Raw genomic sequence first — 25,295 nt, 5'->3', positions numbered from 1 at the left:
TTTTCTGTGGATTCAGGAATAGCAGAACCTTTCTGTAAATCTTACAAAAGAAGAAAGTTGAAGCGTGATCACCATGTTTACTGTTTATTTATGCCCTATACACTTATTGATTGCTTATAGCAAGCTCAGGAAATATAAACATCAATACGATATAGAACTTGTGCTCATCAAGAAGCTGACATACAGAAGAGGGTAAGATTTGTTCTGAGAGCCAGAGTCCAACAGCAATGCCTTTAAGTTACATTATAAAGAACTTTCTAAGAATTAAACTGCTCCAAAATTGAACAGCCTGCATCTCATATGTCACCAAAGGCAGTATTCAAACAGAAACTGGATGTCCTAACTAGGAGCAGGAATTAAGCCTGAGTAGGGGGGAGAAAAATTAAGAAAATGGTCTCTATCTTGGATAATTTCATGTGACTTCCTGTCTTCACTGGAAAGCAGAGAAGAAAAATCTAGGTACCTTTTTAATACCCAAGTGAGATACTTCTATTCTGAAGACTGACAGCCAATCATATCTCTTTTGAAACTATCCGGAATACTTATGGATAGCTCTTCCTCTCCTTCAATCTTTCAGTTTTTCTCTTTGTATTAAGCTTTGAATTTCTCAGAAATTCAGTTTGTGCTTCAAACTATTTTTATGAAGCAAGAGCCTAGCTTTGTATAACACCAGTCAGGATATAACATTTTTATTGGAATACATTCATTGGTTTGATTTCAGCACAATATTTAGAACATGGCTGGATATCAATTAACTGATTATTAACTAACTGAAATGTTTATTGCTTAATATACTGAGATCAGTACTTTAATGAAAAGCTGAAATAACAGTTGCAATAATGTTCCTCACATGGCAAAACAAAAATAACTTCTAAGTGCAAGTAAACATGTAATCTAACAAAGTTTTGAAAGGATTTAAAATTTGTTTAACTAAAATAAAAGGATAAGGGCTTTCTCTTGCAAACAAAACATTTCTATGGTCATATTGTTAATCTGAAAAATAGCAAAGAGTGATATTTGTCTTAATGTAACCGCATGTCACATACCATGATAAGAACATTATTCATCATTCAGGTGATTTTCTAAACTCCTGGTTCTAGGAGAAGCCATTCCTGTGGTTACCTCTCCTATAAGATTTGTATTGCCTTCAGAAGTATAGTGATACATGCTTACTCATTTCATTGATACATTTGTTCAATATGTGCCTAATTTCTTAAGTCTCTCTATAGCCATTCACTTTGGGGTATCTTAAATTACAAGCTCCCAGGAAGAGAACCGCCCCGAGGAAAGGAGCTCTGCAACGGAGAGCTGCTCAGTGCGTACTTCTGGATGATGGCGGTTACGTTAATTATCAGATAAAATGAGGTGAACTGCTTATTCTCTAAGTGATGATTTCTAGATCTAGCACAAAGTAAAAGTACGGCACACTGAATTGTTTAAAATTTCTTAAGCGGAAATGGCATGCCAGTCTAACAGGTAGACAAGCAAGGGTACCTGTAAAAATCAAACATTAGTTACCCTGAAGAAAAGGACAGTTCTGTCACTATGTAGCCAAGTGAACTCACAATCAGCAGTAAGTAAAGACAGGCCCGCTCCATCCTCTCTCACAGCTCAAAGAGAGTAAATGAACAAACTGCAGGTGCACTGATACAGGAGATCCCTCCTGGAGGAGAATGACACGAAAGTCTACTGCATCAGGATACCAAACATCAACACTACCAACCAAACACTACTGTGAGCAAGCCGCAGGGCTGGGAGTCGTGAGGCAGGCAAGGAAGGGTGCTGTTTATATTAGCCAGGTTACTTAACCTCTCTGAGCCTTAATTTCTGACCTATCAAATGGACGTTATAATCGCATAACGGGAGTGTGAAGAAGAGGAGGGCAGTAATGGAAAGCCCCCTAACCGAGTGATTAGTTCACAGAGGTGATGTGCTTGGTACAATGAAGACAGCCAGGAAGGTGGCAGCATTGGCGACAAAGGTAAAGCCAGCCCTTGCCCTTAGAGAGCTCACGACAGGGATGTGGAATACACCTCACACATCCTTGCCCTTCTACGTGCACACTGAGCCCTGCCGTGGCTCTTTCCTGCAGACTGAAAACGTGGCTCTGACCCCTTTCCCACATAAGGTTCTAGGAACTAACAAACTGGAGTTTTCACTAAACAGGATGCCGATTTGCCATCCTGACTTCAGAGTATGACTGTAAACATACACCTGATAGTTGCCGGTTACCCGGGTCTTCCTGTGTGCCAGGCCCTCTCCCGGACATTTTACATGTGTCCTCTCAATTACTCTTCCTGACAAGCCTGTGATGTAGGTACCGCTGTTAGCTCCACTTTTCAGAAGAGGAGACGAGGCCCGCGGGCATGAGAAGTTACGTGGCGATAGTTTACAGTGTACCAAAGTCACACACAAGGCAATAACCATCGCAAGTCAAATCGATGGTATCAGTGTTGACTAATAAATTCAGAATAAAAAGAAAAATTATGCTTGTAAGACCTGAGAGTGTCTCACAGAGAAGGAAGCAATTATATCTGAAGGATGGGCAGGATCTGCCCGGCCAGAGAGGACAAAGGTGTTACGGCTGAAGGAAAGAGGGACCACGGTCACAGAAAATGGAAAAAGGCGACAGGAGTCGAGGTCAGAACATGAAAGACATGGCTGGAAAGTCAGGTGAGGACCTGAGCGGGGGAAGATTTGGAGTCTGAAGGCATATGCCTGAGGTTTCACAGATGTGAGCCATTCCCCAAGTCAGCCTTTAGCTCATGATGCTCAGTGACACTGCCAAGCAGGGCCTGTGCCCACATGGTCACCCAAACGTGGTAAATGTAAGGGTCTAAAAAGCCTCTAACAACCACTACCAGTTAAGGTACCTAAAATTTCAAACCAAAATTGACACACTGACCAAACTCATGTGACATATGATTGGCTAGATATGACCTCAAGCAATGGTTCTCAGATTCTGGAGGGCGGCAGGAATATTTGAAAAGCTTGTTAGAGCAGACTGCCAGGCCCCACAAACCAGAGTTTCTGACTCAGAAGATGGACATGAGCCCTCTCATGAGGCCCATAAGAAGTTACATTTCTAACAAATTCCCAGGTGATGCTTAATGCTTCTAGTCCAAAGGCAAGACCTTGAGAACCACTGGCCTAAAAGAACAGAATCCAGAATCGGTAAATTCTGACTGGTGACAGAAAAAACCGTACACGGGGTTGTCTTAAAGAAGACATGGGGGGTGCCTGGGTGGTTCAGTCGGTTGAGCGTCCGACTTTGGCTCAGGTCATGATCTCGCGGTCTGTGAGTTCGAGCCCCGGGTCGGGCTCTGTGCTGACAGCTCAGAGCCTGGAGCCTGCTTCAGATTCTGTGTCTCCCTCTCTCTCTGCCCCTCCCCCGCTCATTCTCTCTCTCTCTCTCTCTCTCTCTCTCTCTCTCTCTCGTCAAAAATAAATAAACATTGAAAAAAAATTTAAAGAAAACATGGGGCGCCTGGGTGGCTCAGGGAGCTAAGCGTCTGACTCTTGATCTCAGCTCAGGTCTTAACTTTTAGGGTCGTGAGTCGGAGCCATGACAGGCCTCCTGAGCGAAGCAGAGGAGACTAGGGAAGTGGCGACATGCTATAACAAACAGGCTAGGCACTGAGAGTGTGGGCACTGGAAAGTAGCAACTTAGAACGTTAGCTCTAATATAGTGAAGTCTGCCCTCCTGACACTTAAAAATACCGTATCGCCGTTCTTGAACACCATTGTGGACAAATCATTGAAGAAACTATGCCAGTACTGAACGGCAGGTATCACGTATGCAAGCTATTCTTGCTTACATTGGTCCTATAAGTGTATTTAAATAATGAGAGGATTTACAAAGAAAATAAACGCAGTTTTATTCCTCTCTATTGTGTTCAGAGACGGGGGTAATACTAAAACAACATTCCTACAGTTAAAGTAAATGCCAATAATTCGTTAGTAAAAACCTATAGAACTGCAAGGAGGAAAAAGGGTCTCCCATGAGCTAATAAAGTGATAATAATATTTGCTAGCCTTCCATGAAACACTAAACGCTGTCACGTTGATAAAGTCTGTATAATAAAAGCTTTTATTCTTCGTTGAGTTCTGTGCCAATTTTAAGATTGTATTTTCTATTTCACGTAGGTATTTCCCCCTTTATACAAAAGCTTATTGGTATTTCCTGTTCTTGTGACCCCCCTCCCTTTTTTTTCAGGTGTGTTTATTTTGAGAGAGAGACAGAGATTGCCAGCAGGGGAGGGGCAGAATCCCAAGCAAATTCTGCCCTCCATTTTGACATTTTGATCTTCTCTCTTTATTTATAAAGACTTACAGTGTGAGACAGTTTTGAAACTCGAATTTACCTGGCTTTCAATATTTCTAACAAATCTGGTAGGATATTTTCTTTTTCAAATAAAGGGAGTGGTGCCTTGCAAAAGGCAAGGCAAGTGAATCCTCATATTTTAGCTCTTGAGCACTCTGCTTCCTTTCAATTCTTCTGCAGAAACAAAGAGGAATCATGTTCCCTATCTCATACTGAAGTCTGGTTTCTTCCTATCAGTTGGATACCCACACATGTCAAGGGAACACAAACGCTTGCAGGTTTCCATCTCTCAGACAGAAAAACATACCATGTGCAGACATGTCTGGTTCAACATATCATTAAATACATTGCAAGAGCAAAATGAAGCTGTTGTGATTAAGCCTTTCTATGAGGACTGGGAGGCTGATGAACTCCTGCTGTGTGAGGTCAGTGGCTGGAAAGAGGACACTGACCCACGTCTTTCCTTGCCCTCTCCACTCCTTGCTTCGATTTCTGCCTAAGCAGTATGGTTTGATCTCAACTCATATGGAATTTACCAAAAAGATACACTAAAGGCATCTCTTCTTACCTTTGGTATATGTCCCTAAGATATTACCTTTTTCCTGTTGAAAACTCGTTTTTAACAAAAATAAGTAAATCTGCAACTAACATAAACAAGCTAAATTACCATTGGAAAATTATTTGGCATTGCTACAGAAAAGTGACGGAAAAGTAAACATTCAACATTTCAGAGGCACATACTGAGGCTGGAAAATTAGTAATCCGTGACATACTGAAGAGTTTTATAAAACTCAATTCACCTGAACGTCCTGAGAAAGTGACATAGATTAACTGAGCTAGAATTTTTTTCTTGAGTGTTTTCCAATTATAAAAGTAAACATATGGTTCACAGGGTGTTCACATTTGTCAAAACTGAGTGATCTGTGCACTTCATTGTATGTAAATTTTACCTTAAAAGAAAACAAAACAGTAAACACATACTGAACTCTGGTAATAATATGCATGCTAAAGTATTTAAGGGGAAAGATACTGATGCATACAACTTATTTTGAAATGCATCAAAATGGATTGATGGATAGAAAGATACACAGCTGAATATACATGTGACAAAATATTTGTATTAATGACAGAGACCCTAGATGGTAGATATGTAGATGTTCACTAGAAAATTCTTTCAACCCTTCTTTATGTTTGAATTTTTTATAATAAAATGTTGGGGAAAAATGTGAGATCTTTGAAAAATATGGAAAACAAAGGAAGTAAAATAAAAACACCATACAGACACCAAGCAGACACCCAAGATCTTACTATATATGTTTTGTAGTTTGCTTTCACCACTTAGCAATATATAATGAGCATTTCCCCAGCTCTTTAAATATTCTCTCAAATGCAATGGAATTCTATTATACAGAGGTAGAATACTTTTTTCAGCTTTATTGAGGTATACTCAACAAATTGTAATATTTTAAAAGTATAAAACATGATGATTTTACTATACGTACACACAGTGAAAAGATTCACACAATGGAGGTAACACATCCATCACCTTCCATATTTGCCTTTGTGTGTGTGTGAGAGATGTAGCGTAATTTAAAAGATAATCTGTTAAAGAACACTTGGGTTGTTTCCAGTTCTTCACCATTAATCATCTGAGATGAGCAGCTATTGTAGCCATCTCTCTGCATATCTCTGACTACCTCCTTAGGATGAAGTCATAGAAGTAAAACTTCTGGCTCAAAGAAAGTTAATATTTTAAAAATTTTGATGCATTTTGCTAATCTCTTTCCAAGAAGCTTACCAATTTACACTCCTAACAGGAGTGTATCACAGCTCATGGCTAACGTTTGAATTAAATGCTTCCATAAGTAAAGTTTATAACTCTTCTTTTTCCCAAAGAACAAAGGCTCTTTTTTTTTTTTACATTTATTTATTTTTTGAGAGATATAGAGAGACAGAGCACAAGCTGGAAAGGGGCAGAGAGAGAAGGAGACACAGAATCTGAAGCAGGCTCCAGGCTCTGAGCTGTCAGCACAGAGCCTTACCCGGGGCTCGAACTCACAAACCGTGAGATCATGACCTGAACCGAAGTCGGAGGCTTAACCCACAGAGCCATCCAGGCACCCCATAAAGGCTCTTTTTTAAAAGAAAGTCTACAATATGCAAAACCAGCATCCAAATCTTGGTTTCTAAATATCACAGTCCCAATGCTGGTACCCTGGATCAGGGATTCTTGAAGAAAGGGATGATTCCAGGAATGAGGTAGGAACTAGATGAGCCTGGAAAATCTTGTGCCAGGAAGTAAAAAAAAATGCTAAAAAGTGATGGAGACATACCAAAGGGCAAAGGAGCTAACTTGAAGGGACTCTTACTTGCTCAATTGGGACAATTTAAGCTTGAAAGTAACAATAGTAATATAATGGTACATTTTCAATTTGAAAAAGAATCCGTAAGTCCACAATGAAACGATAAACAAATGAATGGGTGAATAAGTAAAGAAAGGAAGGCTCTCATTTATGCTAGAACTTTTCTTTCTACATAGTAACTGTCATAATAACATCTGGTTCAAACAAGAATTGCCAACAGATGCTAAAAGCATTGGGTAACACTTGTTGAAAGAAGATGTTTACATAGCCTCAGAGTATCTTCCAACAGCTTAATGATTAATTACAAAGAGTTTTCGGAAAAGGGTATTTTTACTATGGAGAAATTGGGTAAACCCTTCTTAATCAAAGGTTCAAAAGTATTAGTATCACCAATAACAAGACAAACTGACATCATAGTCTCCCATTAAGATATGCCAAGGGCATATGACCTATGAAATATTTCTACCAAAACTACATTATCTTAAACTAGGCAAAAGGAAGGGAAAATCAGATAAACCCAAAATGAGGGCCATTCTACCCAGCAATCCCATACTCTTCAAAAATGTCAAAGTTTAAAAGACGAAGGCAGAGAAACTGTTCAATTAAACAGATATACAAATTAAACACAATATGTGATCCTGATTGGATCCTGGGTTGAAAAATTGCCATAAAAAGCCCTTACTGGGACAACTGACAAAATCTGAATATAGACTGTGAGGTAAGTAATATTATTGCATCAATGTTAAATTTTCTGATTTGATAGTTGTATTATGGTTGCATTCTTGGGAGATGCTGAAATACAGATGTTATATACACGGCATCTACAATTTACTCTCATGGTTCAATAAAATAGGAATACATACAACTTGATGTATAAAAAGAAAGCAAATGCTGAAAAATGTTAATTAATGGTGATTCTAGGGAAAGGATAAGCTAGAGTTCACGGTACTATTCTTGGAGTTTTTCCCTAGGTGTAAAAGTTTTTTTTTTAATTAAGTTTTAAAGAACTACCTAGATTTTAAGTAAATTCCATTTTTCTTTCTTTTCTTCTAAATTAAAAAAGTAATATGTACTCACTAAAGCAGATAAAAGTAATACATACTCACTAAATCAGAGGTCTACAAAAAAAAGCAAAAACAAAGGTCTTCTATCCCCTCACATAAACAAAGTTAAGGGAGTCTGATAAATATTTTCTCCACCTTTCACTAAGTTCATATAACATATTTCATCAGATATCAAGTCACCTTAAAGAGGTACGTGAATGAGCTGCAAACATATTATTAAATGTCCCATTGCTTCTTGGCAAAAAGGTGACCAAGAAACAGAAGACTGAATCTACACATTGGAAAAAAATCTAGAGCTTATTGCTTTTATCTTACTTAGAAAACACCCAGCCAGCAAGCCAATACATAGTTCACAAAGTAGAACAAAAATCAAACTAAGAAATGCATACTTCCTTTCCAATACCTCCCAACCCCTAGCCAAAATTTTTTACATCTTAAACTCCTGTTGATTCAAGAAGGAGGGATGCTTTGCAATAATTTACCATGTCTCTTTATCACTGACAATCACTGGCTAAACCAAGCCCCAAAGCTGAAACTGAGTTTGTGTTTTTCCTAAAATTTATGAGTTATGCTCCTACCATTTACTACAATCCACTCAATTTCTGAATAACCATTTAGGTTAAATACCTACATGAGAGCAGGACTTGGCATTTTCCAATTCCTGCTTTCACCCCTGTGCTTTCCTAGGTCATTCTATTAGCTTTCTTAAAGATTAGAAAACAAAACAAAACAAAGGCACTATGTATGGGGTTGGGGGGAGGTGTGGAGTGAACACAGCAATTACTGTTTTCCTGTCAAAATCTGTTCTATAACTCAAAAAGTGTCGCATCCAACAATCATTTAAGAACATGCTTGTTGCACTTAAGCATGCATGACCTAATGCTTACAAATATTAGCATGCTTATATACTTTTTTGAATATGAATTTGATGGAATTGGTTTATTTTCCATCTAACCTGGTCACCTACAGGTTTCGGAATTGAGAACTACAGAACAGGGGGTCTGATTTCCTGGAATTCATTTGCCCCTCCTGAGGAAGCTTACTATGTTTTTCAAACCTCTATTTCTCCAGCTATAAAATGGGTACAATAATGTTTACCTATAAAGGACTAAAGAGTTCACTAGATAAACGAAGCTAGGTTCCATCCAGAGTAAGACATGGTTTTACTATTTGGCTACTACGAAAAATGTGTTGATCAAGAAATGAGGGGGAGGAAACTTTCTACACAAAGCATGCTCCCGTTTTGTGCACATATGGGCTCCTTAATGCTTTCCACAACCTATAGGTACCCCAAGGCAGAAATAGCTTAGTCCTTCTGACCTGGCTTCAACAATTGGAAACTCAGCTGGCGATCACACAGTCACACAGCACTGCTGGGAGGAAACGCCACAAAGTGCTGCCATTTGGGTTTCCTTCTCTAATCAATTGCTACGGTTCACTGACAGCAGTTAATGAAAAAAAAAAAAAAGAAATCATTCAGGGGAAATTAAAATGTATTTATAGAAAAGTTCACTTTAAAAAAAGACATTGAAAAAAAAAAACAATAATTAACCGAAACAGGACATAAATAGAAATGACCAAAACAAGCTCCAGAGGGTAGCTGTTAAAAGCTATCAACGCCATGCCTGCAGGTCAGCTCCACAATTAGCTTCATCCTCCAGGTACCAAACTGAACATGGGGACCAAGCTGTGTCATATTCCTAAGGAAGATGAAGGGCCCACTAGGACCAGTGTTAAGCCCCAGACTCTGGAAGCCAAGACCCTTTTCTGGTTTTACAAAGAAGACATCTCTCTGTCCAGCATCTGTTAATTCTTCATTAAACAAAAACCATCACTGTTGGCTTCAAGTAGAGGTGAAATCCAAGAAGCTGGTATTGTTTATATTTCAGTCGAAAAATAATGCTTTTTAGTTTTTAAAAGACAACTCCTGATAACCACAGATTTACGAAACCCAAAATAAAAAGGGAATAAAATGTTCACACATTACTCTTTACTGACCCCTCTCGGCTGACCTAGGGAAAAGAAAAGCCTGAAGCCAAGGAAGGTCTGAAACCTCACCTTCCCCTCGAAGAGAGCTCAGAGAACATTCGGTCTTTCATGCCATGGAAGGAAACACTCTCCGTGCAGATGACCCCTAGAACTCAACCCTAAAGCACATGCGGCCGTGATTTCTATTTATGGGGCTCCCAGAATGGAAACTGGGAAACAGCCTCGTGGATCGGCCCCAAAGGCCTCGCTCGCTAGGTCCCCGGCAGCCTGTGACCTCTGACTCGGTGGAAAAGCTTACATAAGCGCAATCGCCACCAGTTCTGAGAGCAGGGAAAGGCCTTACCTCTTTCTCTATTTTGAGCAGCTTCTTTACAGCCACCTCCTTGTCCTGGGATATCCATCTGGCTCGATATACACTCCCAAAACTTCCTCCACCGCAGTTTTCAAAAAACTGCAAGTCATCAAATTTGATTTGCACAAAGGAGGTACCGAGAGACGACATCTCATAATGACGAAGTATTAGACTTCCACAAAACCTGCAGAGACAAAGAAAAGTTGGATTATAAACATATTAGAACAAATCCTCTGAATGCTGCTGTAGGTAATGTGTAACAAGCACTGTGAAACTTCCAGAAAGAACCCTGAGGACTCAGGAGCAAGGACAACAAGGCTATAAACAAATCAAAATGAAAACACTTACCCCGGCAGCCCATGCAAAAGTTGACAGCAACTTGTCCAGGCTCTGAAACACAGCTGTTCACAGAGCAATGGCTCAGATTTCTCCCCCGACAAAACCTGTAGCAGCACTTCCTGCACATCCCGAGGAGCTCTGCCTAAAGGCTACTGTGTCACCAGGTCTATGAGGGAGCCCTGACACACAGGAAGCATGCTTTCCACAGCAAACTTGCATAGCTCTCCCGGCATGTGAGGTATGCCGGCTCTCCCACGGTGTGCTCACTTCACACGAAATATACATCACCTACGCAACGGAGCATCCTGCCCCCAAGGAGAGCCCAAATGCCGTGGAGGGAACACACATACAGTGTTTAGATTCCAAAAGCAAGCGTTCAGCTCGGGGATAGCAAAGCTGGCCAAGTGTTTTCCACAAGTGGCTCCCTGGACTGTATACTGTAGCAGGACTTAATTAAAGAGAAGAAAATTTGCCCTTGATTACAATATTAAGTCATCCAAAAACCTCTGCCAAGAGTGTAAAAAAAAAAAAATATTATGTTGTTTCCAGAGGAACAGATTACCTCTCCCAGAGATTATTACGGTGATATTTTCTGCAGTCTAAGGAGTTTTACTATTCTCTGGGTAAGTGGTCATTCTTTACACCACATGCCAAACCACAGATTCCCAGGAAAAACAAAACAAAAACATACAAACAAAACAAGAAAACAAGAAAATAAAGCACTAAAATGTTGAACCTGCATAAAAAGCAGGTGGAGAACAAAAGTTTGTATACAGATTCTTACCAGAATCTCACAGTGAGGGTGCAGAAAGACAAATGCATATGTACACGAAACAACTGGTCTGGGATCTTCATAACTGTCAAAGTCATGAGAGACTTAAAAAAAAAAAGCAGGAAAACTTCTAGCATATGATGACTAAATGCAATGAATGAACACTGGACTCTGGAATAAAAAAAAATCTACAGAAAGTATTATTGGGATTTTAGAGAAAATTGAACACTAACTATATATTAGGTATTATTATCTTATCCATGGATAATAATAGTATTCTGGTTCAGTAGGAGGATGTCCTTGTTATTGGGAGATCTACTGGGAGACATATTTAAGCATTATACCTACAACTTAATTTAAAATGGTTCAAACCCCTGCTCCTTAATCTCTAAAAACAGGGCACCAGCATAGAGAGGAAGCAAATGTAACAAAATGTTAAGAACTAGTGATTCTAGGCAAAAGTTATATGAGTGTTTCACTATTCTTTCCATTTTTCTGTGGGGGTTGATTATTTTCAAAATAAAAAGGTGGAGGGGACAGTTTGTATCTATAAAATTGACAAAATTTCTTCATAAACAACTTGAAGCTTTGCTGAGTGATGTCCACAGTCGGCTCAGAGATCTTAATGTGCAGCTGACTAGCAATCCCATTTTAGGAACATCATGTCACTGAAGAATGCTGATTTTTTTTTTAAGCCCAACGTGGTGCTTGAACTCACGACCCCAAGATCAAGAGTCACATGCTCTACCTACTGAGCCAGCCAGACACCTCAAGAGTGCTGATTTCTTACATAACGTCAAACTCTGCTCTACTTTGGGGAGAAGGCAAGAGAGAGGACTGTTTATTTATCCTAAAGTTTAAAAGCTTACTGTCTACACAAAAATACAGGGGTGGGTTGGGGGGAAGCCCATAGCATCCAGCTTTAATCTATACATATGTAAGTCAACAATTCACCTTACTAACTTTTGTTTCAGTTCACATTCAGTTAATCATAGAAAAGAAGAAAGTTTGGAAAAAATTTAGGAATGTGCCAAAGGTAGGTACATAGAATATGCAAGCTAAGAAGTTTGTTCAATAAAAGGCAAAGCACCACTTGCAAGATTCCCTCCACGTTACAGATGCTATGTCCATCTATGTTGTTATTAATTGCTTTTATTTTTATCAAAGTATAAAAATAAAATAGGACTACAAAGCTTGTAATAAAAAAATAGAACTCTCCCGCTCCACCCCTCCCCACACCTTATTCTCTCTCCAGAGGGAACTAATTTCAACTCTTTTAGCATTTTCTTCTGCTATTTACCTCTGTATTTCTAAAAAGTGTGATCATATTGCTATTTCTTGATTGTTCCATTTCAGATGTTATCTATTAACTTCTCCTTGTGGAAAAAAGGACTTAGTTCTCATATACCCCTTTCACCTCTTTGCATAGAAATATGTCACACTTGCCCAATCGTCCCAGCTTCCACCTATATTGTAACATCTAGTTAAGTCAATAGTAGGCTGACAAAGTAAATATTCCTAGGAATGCTCTGTAGGATTCAATGACTTTTCCTTTCTTGGACAACTTTTTGTTTCTCCTAGAGTTATCAGTTGCTCTGTTTTTGTTATTTGCTTAGCTTTTTATATACTTAGCACTTATTCACCTCATTAAACTCTCCCAAGAATGGCAAAACTCCTCTCAATAAAATAAAAATATCAGGTAAATTTGGGGGAGGTTGTTCTATTTTTTTCTTAAAGACATTCCTCCTATACTCTTCATCTCAATTCAATCTGGCTGGAATGGTTGTTCTCTAGGCCTGACTTGGACTGGGACTTCCTTTCATGATCATCCTAAAATTTCCTTTACCTTCTCCTCTGTGAGAACCCCTGTCCTAGAATTCCCTGGTTTCTCTGTTTTGACAGTGTGTATCTCCCATTAGCAACCTAATAGAGTACCCAGAATGTAATTTTTTGAGAATCTGTGTGTCTTAAAATGTCTTCATTGGCAGTCTGGCTGAGTTTACAATTTTAGGTAGGAAATACTTTTCCTTATAATTTTAAAAGTATTACTTCGCAGCCTTCTAATTTCTAATGTGGCTGTAAACTAATCCTTTTCACACTATTACCTTCTCTCTGGAAGCTTTTAGGACCCTGTATTCATTTCTGGATGCCCGAGATTAATAGGGCATATTTAGGAATGGATCTTTTTCATTCATTGGTAGGACATTCGGTGAACTCTCTCAGCCTGTACTCCCAGCGAACTCTCGTCTTTTAATTCTGGGAAATTTTCTTGTGTCATTCCTTTACCACTTATAGCTACTTTTGCTTCTTGTTTTCTCATTCTCACTACACACATGAGGAACTCCTTGCAGTTACATGGTACTCCTACCCCTCTCACATCTCCATTCCTTTGCATAAGGGATTTCTGCTTTGAATGTCTTTCTCTTCTCAGGAAATTCCTGTCCCTAACTATCTGTTTCAAGTCTCGTGAGCAGAATTAAATTCTCCCTCTGTGCCTTAGCACCTTTCTTTACCTATTCATCTTTCCCACTTACTTCCCACCTTTAAGGGACCATAAATCCCTTAAAGGCAAAACCCATTTCCATTTACATCTGGATCTTCTTAAGCACCTAGTACACAGCCAGGCACATTGCACTGAATTTTTTCTATTCAAAAATTGCTGAATGAACAAATGAATGAATAAATAGTTTCCGGCTATTCTTCTGTTATCTTTTGCAGCTAGAAAGGTTCCAATCAGACTAAAATCTGAGAACTGTTGCTTTTACAAGTTCCCCCAGAGGATTATGAGGCAAATCCTAATTTGGAAACTACTGCCTGGGATGCTTGGGAAACTGAGGATAAAATGTTTGAACTTCAGAATAAGGTGTCTAGGAGTCCAAAGGAGAAAGAAGAGGAGAAAGAAGGAAGGAAATTCTTTTCAAAACAAACCTAGAGATCTGAACCAGGATGAGATCAATATGAATAAATCTAAACCTCAGGTACAGAGCAAGTCCAGGGAATATGGATGAACGGAGGTAGGATCAGTTACATTTGACACTGATCTAAAAGTGCCAGAGGAAGTTGATCTAGGAGAAGTAGAGTTCTCCAGGACCTTCACTCCTCAAGATGAGGCAATTAATCATATTCTTCCCCAGAATCACTGTTACTCACTTTGTGATACATCCTGCCATTTGGAAAAGAGCTTTGTATGAATGGGACTATGTAATTATTTGAATGTTTTACTGAGACCCTAAAAAATTAAGTCCCATCTTATTATGGAAGAGACTAACAATTCTGGGGTATAGGAGCACAGGTTTTAATTCCAGCGAGCTTGGCAAACATCATGGACTGAGATGAAAAACCTAATTGGGATTCCCATTGCCGTCTATATGAGTATCAGACCACGTATAGGTTTCCCCAGCTATCTAAAAGTACAGCCTTCCCATGAAATCTTTCGTTAGCCAAAATGCTGTAAAGCAAAAAAGAAACTGCCATTAATTTACGTGGAAAATTTTTTAACATTTCCAGACCCAAAAAGTAACCCCTCTTAAGGCTTTTCTGATACCTCAGGACACATCTTGTTAATGGATGCACAAAATAAATCAAGATAAAATAAAGTACAGATGCTCTCAAACACAGTTCAAAGCTATGACGGCTTGATGCTGAGCATGGTTCCAGGGAGAGAAGCTCAGGGTACATGCTGCCTCTACAAGAGCTCACTGCAAAACAAATGCTGAATGCAATTTTCCCTTTTCACATTTTTTCCCTAAAAGTGAAAATCCTCTTCAGATTTCTTTCTGTTAGCAAAAACAGGTACTAATATAGGTCTTCCATAAAGCAAAGTGGTATAATGCAAATTTTCAAAAAGCAGAAGATACCTGTATATTTATTTTTCCCCTTGAGCTAACTCCCTTTAATTTAAAATCATTATTCTAAGAGGATCAACGTATGATCAGAAGAATGGCAAATGTGAGTTGCTGATTAATCATACTTACAGCATCTTGGGGAAGACTGTTACCTGATCAAATCACATTCTAATTTTTCAGATGTGTTCTCCAGTGAATACAGATAAATTTAATAATAAGAGTCATCTATATAAATGTATTTACATGGTATACCCAATCAAAGGTTTATATCCCGCCATGTTAAAATAATTGCTTTTACACAAGAAAGGCAATTTTTCTCCATACAACAATACCCAGTCCTAATTTGGTAGCATTTTAACTTGTTTCCTAAACTCTCACAGCTGCTTTAAATATTAGTAAGTATCTACCACACAGCACTGATGGGTAAGTTAGAGCAGGGACAGCACAAAACTCAGAGCATAACAGGGTGTCATAGTACTGAAAATGTTGAAAATCACTAATGTGATGGTTGAGTCCAATCGTTTGAGTACTTGAATAGTAAGACAAACCTTTTCAATTTTTAAAAATTTTCTTAAAATTGAAATTTAAGGGGCGCCTGAGTGGTGCAGTCGGTTAAGCATCCGACTTCAGCCAGGTCACGATCTCGCGGTCTGTGAGTTCGAGCCCCGCGTCAGGCTCTGGGCTGATGGCTCAGAGCCTGGAGCCTGTTTCCGATTCTGTGTCTCCCTCTCTCTCTGCCCCTCCCCCGTTCATGCTCTGTCTCTCTCTGTCCCAAAAATAAATTTAAAAAAAAAAAGGTTGAAAAAAAAATGAAAAAAAAAAATAAAAAAATAAAAAAAACAAAAAAAATTGAAATTTAAAAAAGATTTTTAACTACTAAATCGCTGAAAGCAAACATATACACATGTGTGTATGTGTGTGTGTGTGTGTGTGTGTGTGTCACCATCAATGAACTATTAAAAGTGAAACTATATGGAGGCAGAAAACCTTAAGTGGAGTATTATTTGACTTTAAAGTTTTCAGCTTTCAAGTCCAAAAAAAATGGACTTTGGTCCTGAATTAAAAACAATAAAATAAAACAAAAAAGACTAACGTTCTAACATTAAAAAAACAAGATTTAGAATTAAATAGATAGGAGTTTGAATTCTGCCTCTAGCTCTTGGTAACCTTGAACCAATCACATTTTCTGACCATGACATTTCCAACCCAATAAATAAAAAATCTGAAATCTCTTCCGTTCTGTTACCAAATGTCTTCAAGTTGCTAGCTCAAAATTATGAAGTTTGCAGAGTATTACCTGACTTCTTTAATGAGTCTTACTTCCAAATACCACTATTCCAACACAAAAGCAGCATGGTCCAGGGGAAGCACCCCAATTAGATCCATTAGTGAATCTGAGCTTATTAGCTGTTAGACCTTGGCCCAGGCATTGTACCTCTCTGACCTCCATTTTCTCACTGGAAATAATACCCATCCTGCATAGTTGCTGGGGAGTAAGAGATGCCATGAAAGTGCCTGGCATAGTGCCCAGCACCTAGTACACAATACTCAATACATGGAAATGATGGTTCTCAAGTTATCTTTATAAGTCTTGTTACCATATTTAATATTTAGTCATCTACTCCTTCAGCTTTCACCATTGGGTATGCTTTCCTCAGTTTTCCTCCCTGTGTTTTCAGAATTGTTTTGCATCTTCATTAGTTTTGCAGAGCAATGATTAATAGATAAATGTACTATTGGTCCATGAATCCTTCTTATCTGCATATGTTTTAATGCTTTCTCACTGCTCTGTTTGCTGCTTTTGGTTTTGGCTATTTTTGCAAGATCTTATTAAGTAATTATAATTTTCTTTTAAATTATTTTTTCATAATGAGACTAAGTTATTAAAAGATGATAGGGTTTTTTTTGTTTTTTGTTTTTTTGTTTTGTTTGTGTGTGTGTGTGGCACTTTTTAAGATACCAGAGTTTTTAGGACCTATTAATTCAATGATAGCATTCACTTGGTACATTTCTAGAGTATACCTACTTCCATGGTGGCCACTGTCTTCCTTTAAATCTTATCTACTACATGTCAAATGGATTCAAGAAACTACAACCAGCTTCATTAAATACCTGCAAATCATAACTTCTTTTAAAATTAAACCCACCTTATAAAAGGACTAATAACTTTACTAGAAAATAGGTCTTTGGACTTTTTCTGGATTTTTCTTTTAGGTTTATATGGACCTGTGATTTCTGAATTCAGATTCTTCCTCTTTTTCTATCCATAATTTACATTTTCCTTTTTCCCTTCTTCACAAAAGTTTATTTTTGACGCAGTATAGAAAAAAAAAAACAAAACTATTTTATTATGACCTAAATCTGACCAGAAAAAAAAACCCTTTTATAAAACAGCTCTCGACAAATTATTTTGCCAACCTTGTTGCTCTAATATTTATTTATGCTAGTATTATTTCAGCCTCCTTAACACAGATTAGTGAATACAATAATAAAAATATGCTTTTCATCATGTGTATTAAAACAATACCACTTGGATTATGGTTCTACAACTATTTCTTTCCTACACGTCTTATCTTCAAAGCATGGGGAAAGCTGGAGTTTGGCGTATTTGTTCATAAGAGCAAGGTCAAAGATTCTAAGATTCTATTCTTGAACAGGACTGCTGTTCTACTGTTGTTTTTAAACCACTCAAAAAAGATCTGTAAGACTCGCTGGAGGAGACTAGGTTGCAAATAGAACCAACTAGTACTTGTGTCTGCCATAGATATCCCTTCCTTCCTCCAAGGCTTCTACTGGAAAACAGCATATCCTGTAAAGAACTGGTTGAATTCAGTGAATAGGATCTTTAGTCATGGATATCAGAAAGAAGCAGACTTTAAGAATCCAAAAGCTATTGTTTCATTTTTTTTCTCTATGTTTCATCATACAAGTAACAAACCCCTCTAATTAGAGCAAAGGTTAAAATAAAAACGAGCTAGTTAAATGAAACATTCTTACTTGTACTTTAATATTTCAATTAATGAAAATAGACTTCCATGACATACTTCCTTGCCAGAAATGTCGTTACTTGAGGCAAAACACTGGAGGAACAGGAATGTAGGAGACAGGGGCACTTATGGCACAGAAATACTGTGTGGAAATGTGTCTGTGCTCAAATAGAAGCCCAACTAGGCAACGTGGAGTAGGTACAATCCATAACATGGGTCATGGCAGAGGTGCTTGTTGTGTTGAGCGACTGGAGGCATAGAAGAAAGCTGGACCAGAGTCTCTGAAGTAAAGGAGCATTGAGACAGCACATTTCCATGGGTTGGCAGGAAGAGGAATTCACAGATGTTTGGGGAGGTGGCGGAGAAAACAAGAATAAACCAGGCTTACTTCAGTCAGCAGGCTCACCCATCCCCAAATGTGCTGCTTCTTGTGCTGCACCATTTTCTGTCAAATAGAAAGCATCTGACTACCCTAGCTGCTAACAAACAGGTACCATCTTGGACTAATTACCTGGAACAAATGTTCCCTGAGAAGGGTAAATATGACAGTTAAAACCTAGTAACCTCGACATAAGATGACAGCAAATGGGGACTGCTAAAACCAGAGAAGACCATGGAAGACCCTATATTATGTATCGATCCAGAGACAAAGCTAAAAACTACAGAGAGAATTCCTGGTTATTAGAATTACCTAATAAGAAAATATGCCACTCTGTCTAGTAGTGAGCTGCCTATCGCTGAGAGTATTCAATGGGAGGTGGCCATGTGGAATAGGAGATTCTTGCAACAGCTAGAACAGCATGAATGGTTTTTAAGACCTACTCCAACCCTATGAGTATGCTATGACTAATCAACCTACTACAAAGTATGGATGGTGTTCTTTCTCAGGGATACAGTCATGAACCTAAGAGTCCCTGGCAAAGTAAAGGAACAGTGATCAGCATCAGTAATGGAAATAATGGAGATGACTGGGCCATACTCCTCAATTTCTCCTCCCAAACAGGTTGAAAAGGTGAGCATCATATTCCAGATTTCTATCCTTCCACTATTCTTTCCCCTCTCCTCCACTTCCAAAGGCAAAAAGCTTTGTTCATGCTGAAAGCCACAGTATAACCACAGAAAATAAAAAATCTTTGGATGATGATATACTATTATTCTTTTCTCAGCAAAATGAAATTGCATTACCCCATGCAGTGGGCTGGGCTGCAGAGCTTAATGGCGCACATTCATTTATCAGAACCAGGCTCACGCTCCCCCATACATGGAGCACCCAGCACTGTGCAGAAGGTGTATGAATAAATCCAGTTCCTACAAGTCAATTTTACCTTAAGATCTAAGGGACTATACATGCCTGTACTGGTTTGTTCAGTAAAGTCAAAAAGTACAGAAGAGAATGCAAAATTCACACGAGTTTTTAAGATTAAATACAAGATTTTTAAGAAAGTGGTTGCTTATATGGGAGTCTTTGTTTTATTTACGGGGATATTTACGGGTCCCTGAAGAAATACATTCTTCTCCACAATAGGATACTTTGGTTAAAAAAAAAAAAAGTCTCATAAGCAGACTTTTTCCATGACCTTTTAGATAATGATTCTTGCCTTCTCTTTTTGGTTTTCCTATACAAAGTCCAGACAGAAGGAGGTTAGTCCCTGAAGATAAACTGTGCTCAAAGCCAGCTTTAAGAATGGTTCCAAGTAATTTTGGTTTAGCTTTTCTAGGTCATAACCTTCCCCTAGTCACACAACTCCCGAGTTCTTCAAATTCTTCATATAGATATTTAAATGCATTAACTTTCAGATTCTTTCATAAAAAAATCTCAAAGTTATACATAAACACAGAGGTACACAAAGCTGCTTTTCAAATCCTTATACTCAAAGCAGGGGAGTATCTATGAAAACCTCCCAGCCCTGCATATACACATGAAGTATGATTTGGGAACAGGGCCAGCTACCAAGAGCAAGCCTTACCTGGGTATAGGTGAGACAAGCAGCCTGCTCTGTGTCTGATTTGAGAATGTGGAAAACACTCCTTACTATTCAGTTATGGTGGCTGAAGTTTTAAGCTCTGGTTCAAGCATTACCACGTGCTCATAAGCCTGTGCAGCAAGAAGGCATTACTGTGCCCAATGTACACATGACAAAACTGAGGATGGGTATGAAAGTTGCCCAAGCCAAGTGCTGAACTTACAAGCGACATGACTAGGATTCAAACTCAGGTCTGACTTCAGAGTCATATCTTTTTTTTTTTTTTTTTACCATATGTCTTTTTTTCTCACTGTATCATTCTGCCTCTTCCTTCTAATCTGTTTTCTTTAAACACTTTGCTTATTACAATAATCACTAGATTGCTTGTCATCCACCTGAAGTTCCATTTGAGGCTTTAATTTCCTATTAGCAATTGTGATGTGGGGTTAGGGTGGCAGAGCATGGCTGCTTTGTTCTCAGAGAACCTTCTACAGTGTTGGGATTATTTAACTGCTATTAGGGCATAATCGATGCTTCAGCTGTCCGTAGGAGGGTCTGACACAAAAGCACCCATGTATCAGTCAGACCAATCTAAGCTCTAGCATTTATAGCTCTCTTTCCTTAACAGGTACAGTTTTCTGGTCACAGCTGGAACTCTGCTTATTTGTGTGTAGTGGGGCAAGGTTAATAGCCACGAAAGAAGTAGCCTAAATCTTCCCTGCAGTAAGACCAAAAGGTGCCTTAGCTGTTCCTATTACATTTAGATAGACAAGACACCCTCCCTGTCAATCTGTCCTGGGTAGAATAAAATGGAAAACAAATGATCCAAATTGATTTTTATTTTCAGTATCTCTGGATCCAGATATAAGGCTATCTTATTCCAAGAGGTACTATATCACCACAAAACACCTTTTTCTGGCTTAAAAAGAAAAAAATCATTGATTCTCTCCTCTCTTTTCTTTGAATCTAACAATTTCTAAAAACTGTCCATTTTTCTCTTTTACTCCACACTAATAGCTTCACTCTATGTCTGACCTCTTTTCATGAAACGTCATTGTAATTTCGCCAATGTTTTCTCTGACTAGATTATTTACTCCACGCCCCTCATAACTCCTGTTTATAGTTTGGTAGCCCTGTCAAAGTCAGTTTCACTGCTCATTTCAGATAGGCACTCAGCCAATATATTGCCAATAACACTCACTCTTGTGCTAACTTAAAATACACAGAGCAGCTTGCCAAGTTTCCTTATTTGGCAAGAAGGTCCCTCAGTTCCCAAGATCTTTGACCATCCATTTTTAGATCCAAATCCTCCCACTTAATATTTGGATATTTCTCTCTCTGTCTCTCTTTAATGTGTCTTACGTGTCCCCTAAAAGAGTAAGAAGAGATCCATCATCTTTCCTTTCCTAGACAAGGGCCCTTGTCATTGCACCGTGGTCATTTACTATGGAATTATTACCATTATGACTTTTGATTTAAATAATATCTTCCAGGTTAAAAAAAAAAAACTCGAGAAAAGTTATAGTAGGAATTATGCTGTGAAATACTAAGAGTACACGTTGCTTTAGAAGACCCTTTTCCTCTACCTTAATTCACTGTTTCCAAACAAACCAAATTCACGTTCATTTGCAATCTCCCAAATCTCTCACTACTGTAGCCGGAACTTTAAACAAAGGCCAAAACCATAATTAAAATGTAGCTGTCACATACTTTTTTTTTGAAAATCGAAAAACGACATGAAATTTCACTGTGGAGATGTAGGCCTACTACAAAGAAATCATTAACTGTCTTGAATCACCTGTTTATTTTTGTCTTTAAAAGTGACTGTGGGTTGGGATCCACTGAATCCTGACTGCTCACTTCAACTGAGGTCAGGAAAGCAAGAAGGCTCCCGGTAAAACAGGTTCGGGGATAAAACAGGAATATACTTCAGCAACCATCTGAGGCGATTCTAATACACCATTATTAATCGAGAGCTGCTTATTGTAGTATCATCCAGAGCGGGCCACTAAACGATGTTGCTTTCGTTATTAACAAAAATACTAATTAAGTCCTCCATAAACAGTGCTTATGAGAGATCTCGAGGCGCATCAGAAACGCACATTTGCAGCAATCTTAACAATGGGCTGCCCCGTTTTTTAGGCAATTCGAAGCCATCTCGCCGGGTCTGTATCAAAGTCGGTCTGCAAGCTGTCAGGAGCAAGCGAGGCGTGGCGGCGGCCTCAGCGCTGCCCTGCCGGCCTGGGCCAGGTCGCGGGGCCCGCGGACCGGGGGACGCCATGGGGGTCGCCGAGGGACACCCGGGTAGGGTGGGGGCTACCCTCGCCGGTGGCAGAAAGGGCCGCTGGAGGGTGCGGGCGGCGCGAGCCGCACGCTGTCCCGGGGAGGGCCGCTGGAGGTGGAAGAAGCCGCCCGGGCCGGGTGGAAAGCAGAAGTTAGTGGTCTCTCCTCGCAAGCACAGCCCTCGGCTGGGAAGTGGCCCGCGCCCTGCCCTGATTTGGAAGACTCGGTTTCGCCTCCCAGAGGTGCCGGCTCGCCCGCTGAGAAGCCGGCGCTCGGGCCCCGGGGTCGCGGGCTTGGCCGGCGGGGGGCCGGGCGCTCGGCGAGGGGAAGCGGCGGCCCCCGACGCCGGCGCCGAGCGCAGGGCCGAGAAAGCCCCACACGCGGCGCCCGCCCTTCCGGGCGCCAACTTCTGCGTGGGACCGGTCCGAACTTTGGGCCCTCTGGGCCGCGGCGCGGAACTCCGCGGGCGGCGGGAACGCTCGCTCCGGCCGCAGCCGCCCGGAGGGCCCTGGGTCGGGGAGGGTGCCCAGCGGGGCCCCGCAGGTCGTCAGGGCCTCGGCCCCGAGACGCCGGGAGACTCGCGAGCGCGAGGGGCCTCCGACCCACCTCGCCCTCCGCGGCCTCCGGCCTGGCCCTTACCTGGCTTCCGGGCCGGGCGCGAGCGGCAGCCGGGGGCGCCGAGGCCCGCGCGCGGCGAGGGCAGGGACGGCGACCGGGGGTCGAGAGGACGGCGGCCCGCGCGGCTCCCACGCTTCCGCCCGAGTCAGGAGTTGAACATTCCGCCTCTCCGCCCCGCGCCAATGAGGAAGACAGTCGCGACAACAGCACCACCTACCTCCGAGCGCGGAACGGCCGGGCCTCCCTGCCCGCGCCGCTGCTCAGACTAGCGGGCCGGCGGGGCGAGGGGAAGCGCTCGGGCCTCCCGGGCCTGCACCCTCGAGGGCTCCGTCCGCCCCGGCAGCCTCCGCAGCCCCGGATGGAGGAGCTGAGCGGGGAGCGCACTAGCCCTGCAGCGCGTGGAGGGGAGAGGGAGGCGTGCCTGTGGACCTCTCGGTAGCTTCACCTCATTTTAACAAGTTGACCCCACTTGTATGGTCAAGTCAGTCCTTTCCCACAAATATTTACTGTGTCAGAGGCGCTGGGAGTACAAAGAGATGGGAGGCTGCTTCATGCCTTGCAGGAGTTAATTATCTAGTTGGGAAGGAAGGGCACAGACCTGGAAAGATGTTTCTAGGAGATAGGGCTGAAGGCTGCCGTGATGGAACCGTAAGTAAATACCTACGGAATTGTGAGGAGGGGTCATGGTCTGCTGCCCTGGTTGGTGACTTTAACAAAACTGAGTTCAGATGAGAAGACTAGAATCCTTTTCACGTGTGAGCAACAGGTGGTAAAAGGTATTGGGAAGAAAAGTGATTGTTGATTGGGAAGGATGATTCTGTAGAGGAAAAGTGAGCCGAGGTGGCAAAGGTACTGGCAGCATTATCCAGGGGTTTGAGTTTGGGGTTTATTATCCATGGGTACTGGGGAACTGTGGAGAACTAGAATCATTAAAATAGGTGTTTGTGTCTGAACAGTGATTTAGAGAGAGAGAGAGAGAGAGAGAGCGCGCGCGCGCGCGCGCAGCCCACATGGTTGTAGGATGTGTTGCTAGAGCAAAACTGGGAGGCAGCATGAGAGGTCAATATTGTCACAACGTGGTAATAGGATTCTGAGGACCTGAGCAAGAGTGTACAAAATGGAACCCGAAAAGGAGGAATGGAATTGAGAGCCATGTTTCAGGAAGAGGCCACAGAAACTGGGGAGGTAGAAGAGAAGAAGGAAAGAGTCAGAGATGATGCCCAAGTGTCAGACCTGGATGACTGGAAGAAGGATGGTGTCATTGACAGAAATAGGGATGTGTGGGGGAGAAGCTGGCTTCCTGTTGAGTTCCAGGTCATGGGAGGAAAAACAGGTAGAGATGCAGCGGTTGAAATATGAAACAGAGATTCGGAAAAGAGGACATGAGAGAAATACAATTGTAAGTCATCAGCCAGTTGAAGATATGAAAGCGGAGGGATGGGGGAACATAAGCTAAACACACAACTCTCTAGCCTGTTGTTTAAATCATTGAATTTTCCCTGTGGTGAGAACTCGGAATTTCAGCACTGATGGAGTCTATTTTGGTAACCGAGAAATTGCGATTGATGAAAACTGTCGTGCTAACAAAATTACTGTTGTAGGTGATCACATAATTCTAAAAATCATCTAAACATTAAAGAGTAAAGTAAGACTTCAGGATGGACCCAGGCATAACATGACTCCAGTCACTCTACCTCACCTTCGAAGGCACTGCACTGTGACGGAAAGGACACTGGGAATCAGAGACCTGGCTCCTGTTTAGTCCTGCCACTTATCAGTTGGGGTACTTTGCTAGACAGGCTACAGTTTTCTCCTCCGCAAAATAAGAGGGCCCAGTTAGATGTTAGCCCCAGGCTCCAGCTTTAAACCTGAATGTATTACTTTAAATTTGGAGCACGTGCCTTAAGAGTCTTCATATTTTTACCACATCCCCTTTCCTACCCATCCATTTTTCCTTCATTCTGTTTTCCTTACTTAATTAGGTGAAGAGACTAACCAGCAGGAACAGTGAACACTCAAGAGTAGTTTCACAAGTCTGCTTAAATGATCATCTGGTAGGCATTCTCTCGTCTTCCCAATTAGGTTGCAAGTTCCTTGAGGTCATATCTTATATTCTGTCCGTAGCTGAAATAAATACATAGTTGTGTGATAAACTGGTTGCCTCAAGTCTGACTCTTCTTTGGTCAAGCTGCCCTTTTCCTTATGACTATATTGATCTCTTTGGGCCCCAGACCTAATAAATAAAGTCTAGTGCTTATTCCCATGCCTGACTGACTCTGCTTTTTCAAACTTTCAATTTTTTTTTTGTGAGAATATATTGGTTAATTCTCACCTGCATAGCTTTACACATATAAATAGCAATAGAAAAGAGACCTAGTCAAACCTCTCTTATCAA

The 25,295-nt window shown here is 40.7% G+C and overlaps 1 protein-coding gene across 8 annotated transcripts in view; it reads right to left on the bottom strand.

Annotated features, from left to right (window-relative positions):
• MAP3K20 (mitogen-activated protein kinase kinase kinase 20) overlaps positions 1-23,310 on the bottom strand; it is a 186,523-nt gene extending 163,213 nt beyond the window's left edge. For 2 of the 8 annotated variants that reach the window (XM_043577063.1, XM_043577067.1), the window contains exons 1-2: positions 22,922-23,026; positions 10,084-10,276 (exon numbers count right to left, since the gene is read on the bottom strand). In XM_043577063.1, coding sequence (XP_043432998.1) covers positions 10,084-10,242 — 159 coding nt within the window. In that variant the 5' untranslated portion in view covers positions 10,243-10,276; positions 22,922-23,026. Of the gene's footprint in view, positions 1-10,083; positions 10,277-10,440; positions 10,835-22,921; positions 23,037-23,117 lie in introns of those variants that run through there. The other 6 variants (XM_043577070.1, XM_043577065.1, XM_043577069.1 and 3 more) reach the window with 6 other exon arrangements.
• Between the last annotated feature and the right edge of the window lie 1,985 nt (positions 23,311-25,295).

Source organism: Prionailurus bengalensis, chromosome C1 (genome assembly GCF_016509475.1).
Source record: "Prionailurus bengalensis isolate Pbe53 chromosome C1, Fcat_Pben_1.1_paternal_pri, whole genome shotgun sequence".
Lineage (NCBI taxonomy): Eukaryota > Metazoa > Chordata > Mammalia > Carnivora > Felidae > Prionailurus > Prionailurus bengalensis.
Note: the sequence above shows the minus strand (reverse complement) of the source record. Positions and strands in the feature narration are given on the sequence as shown.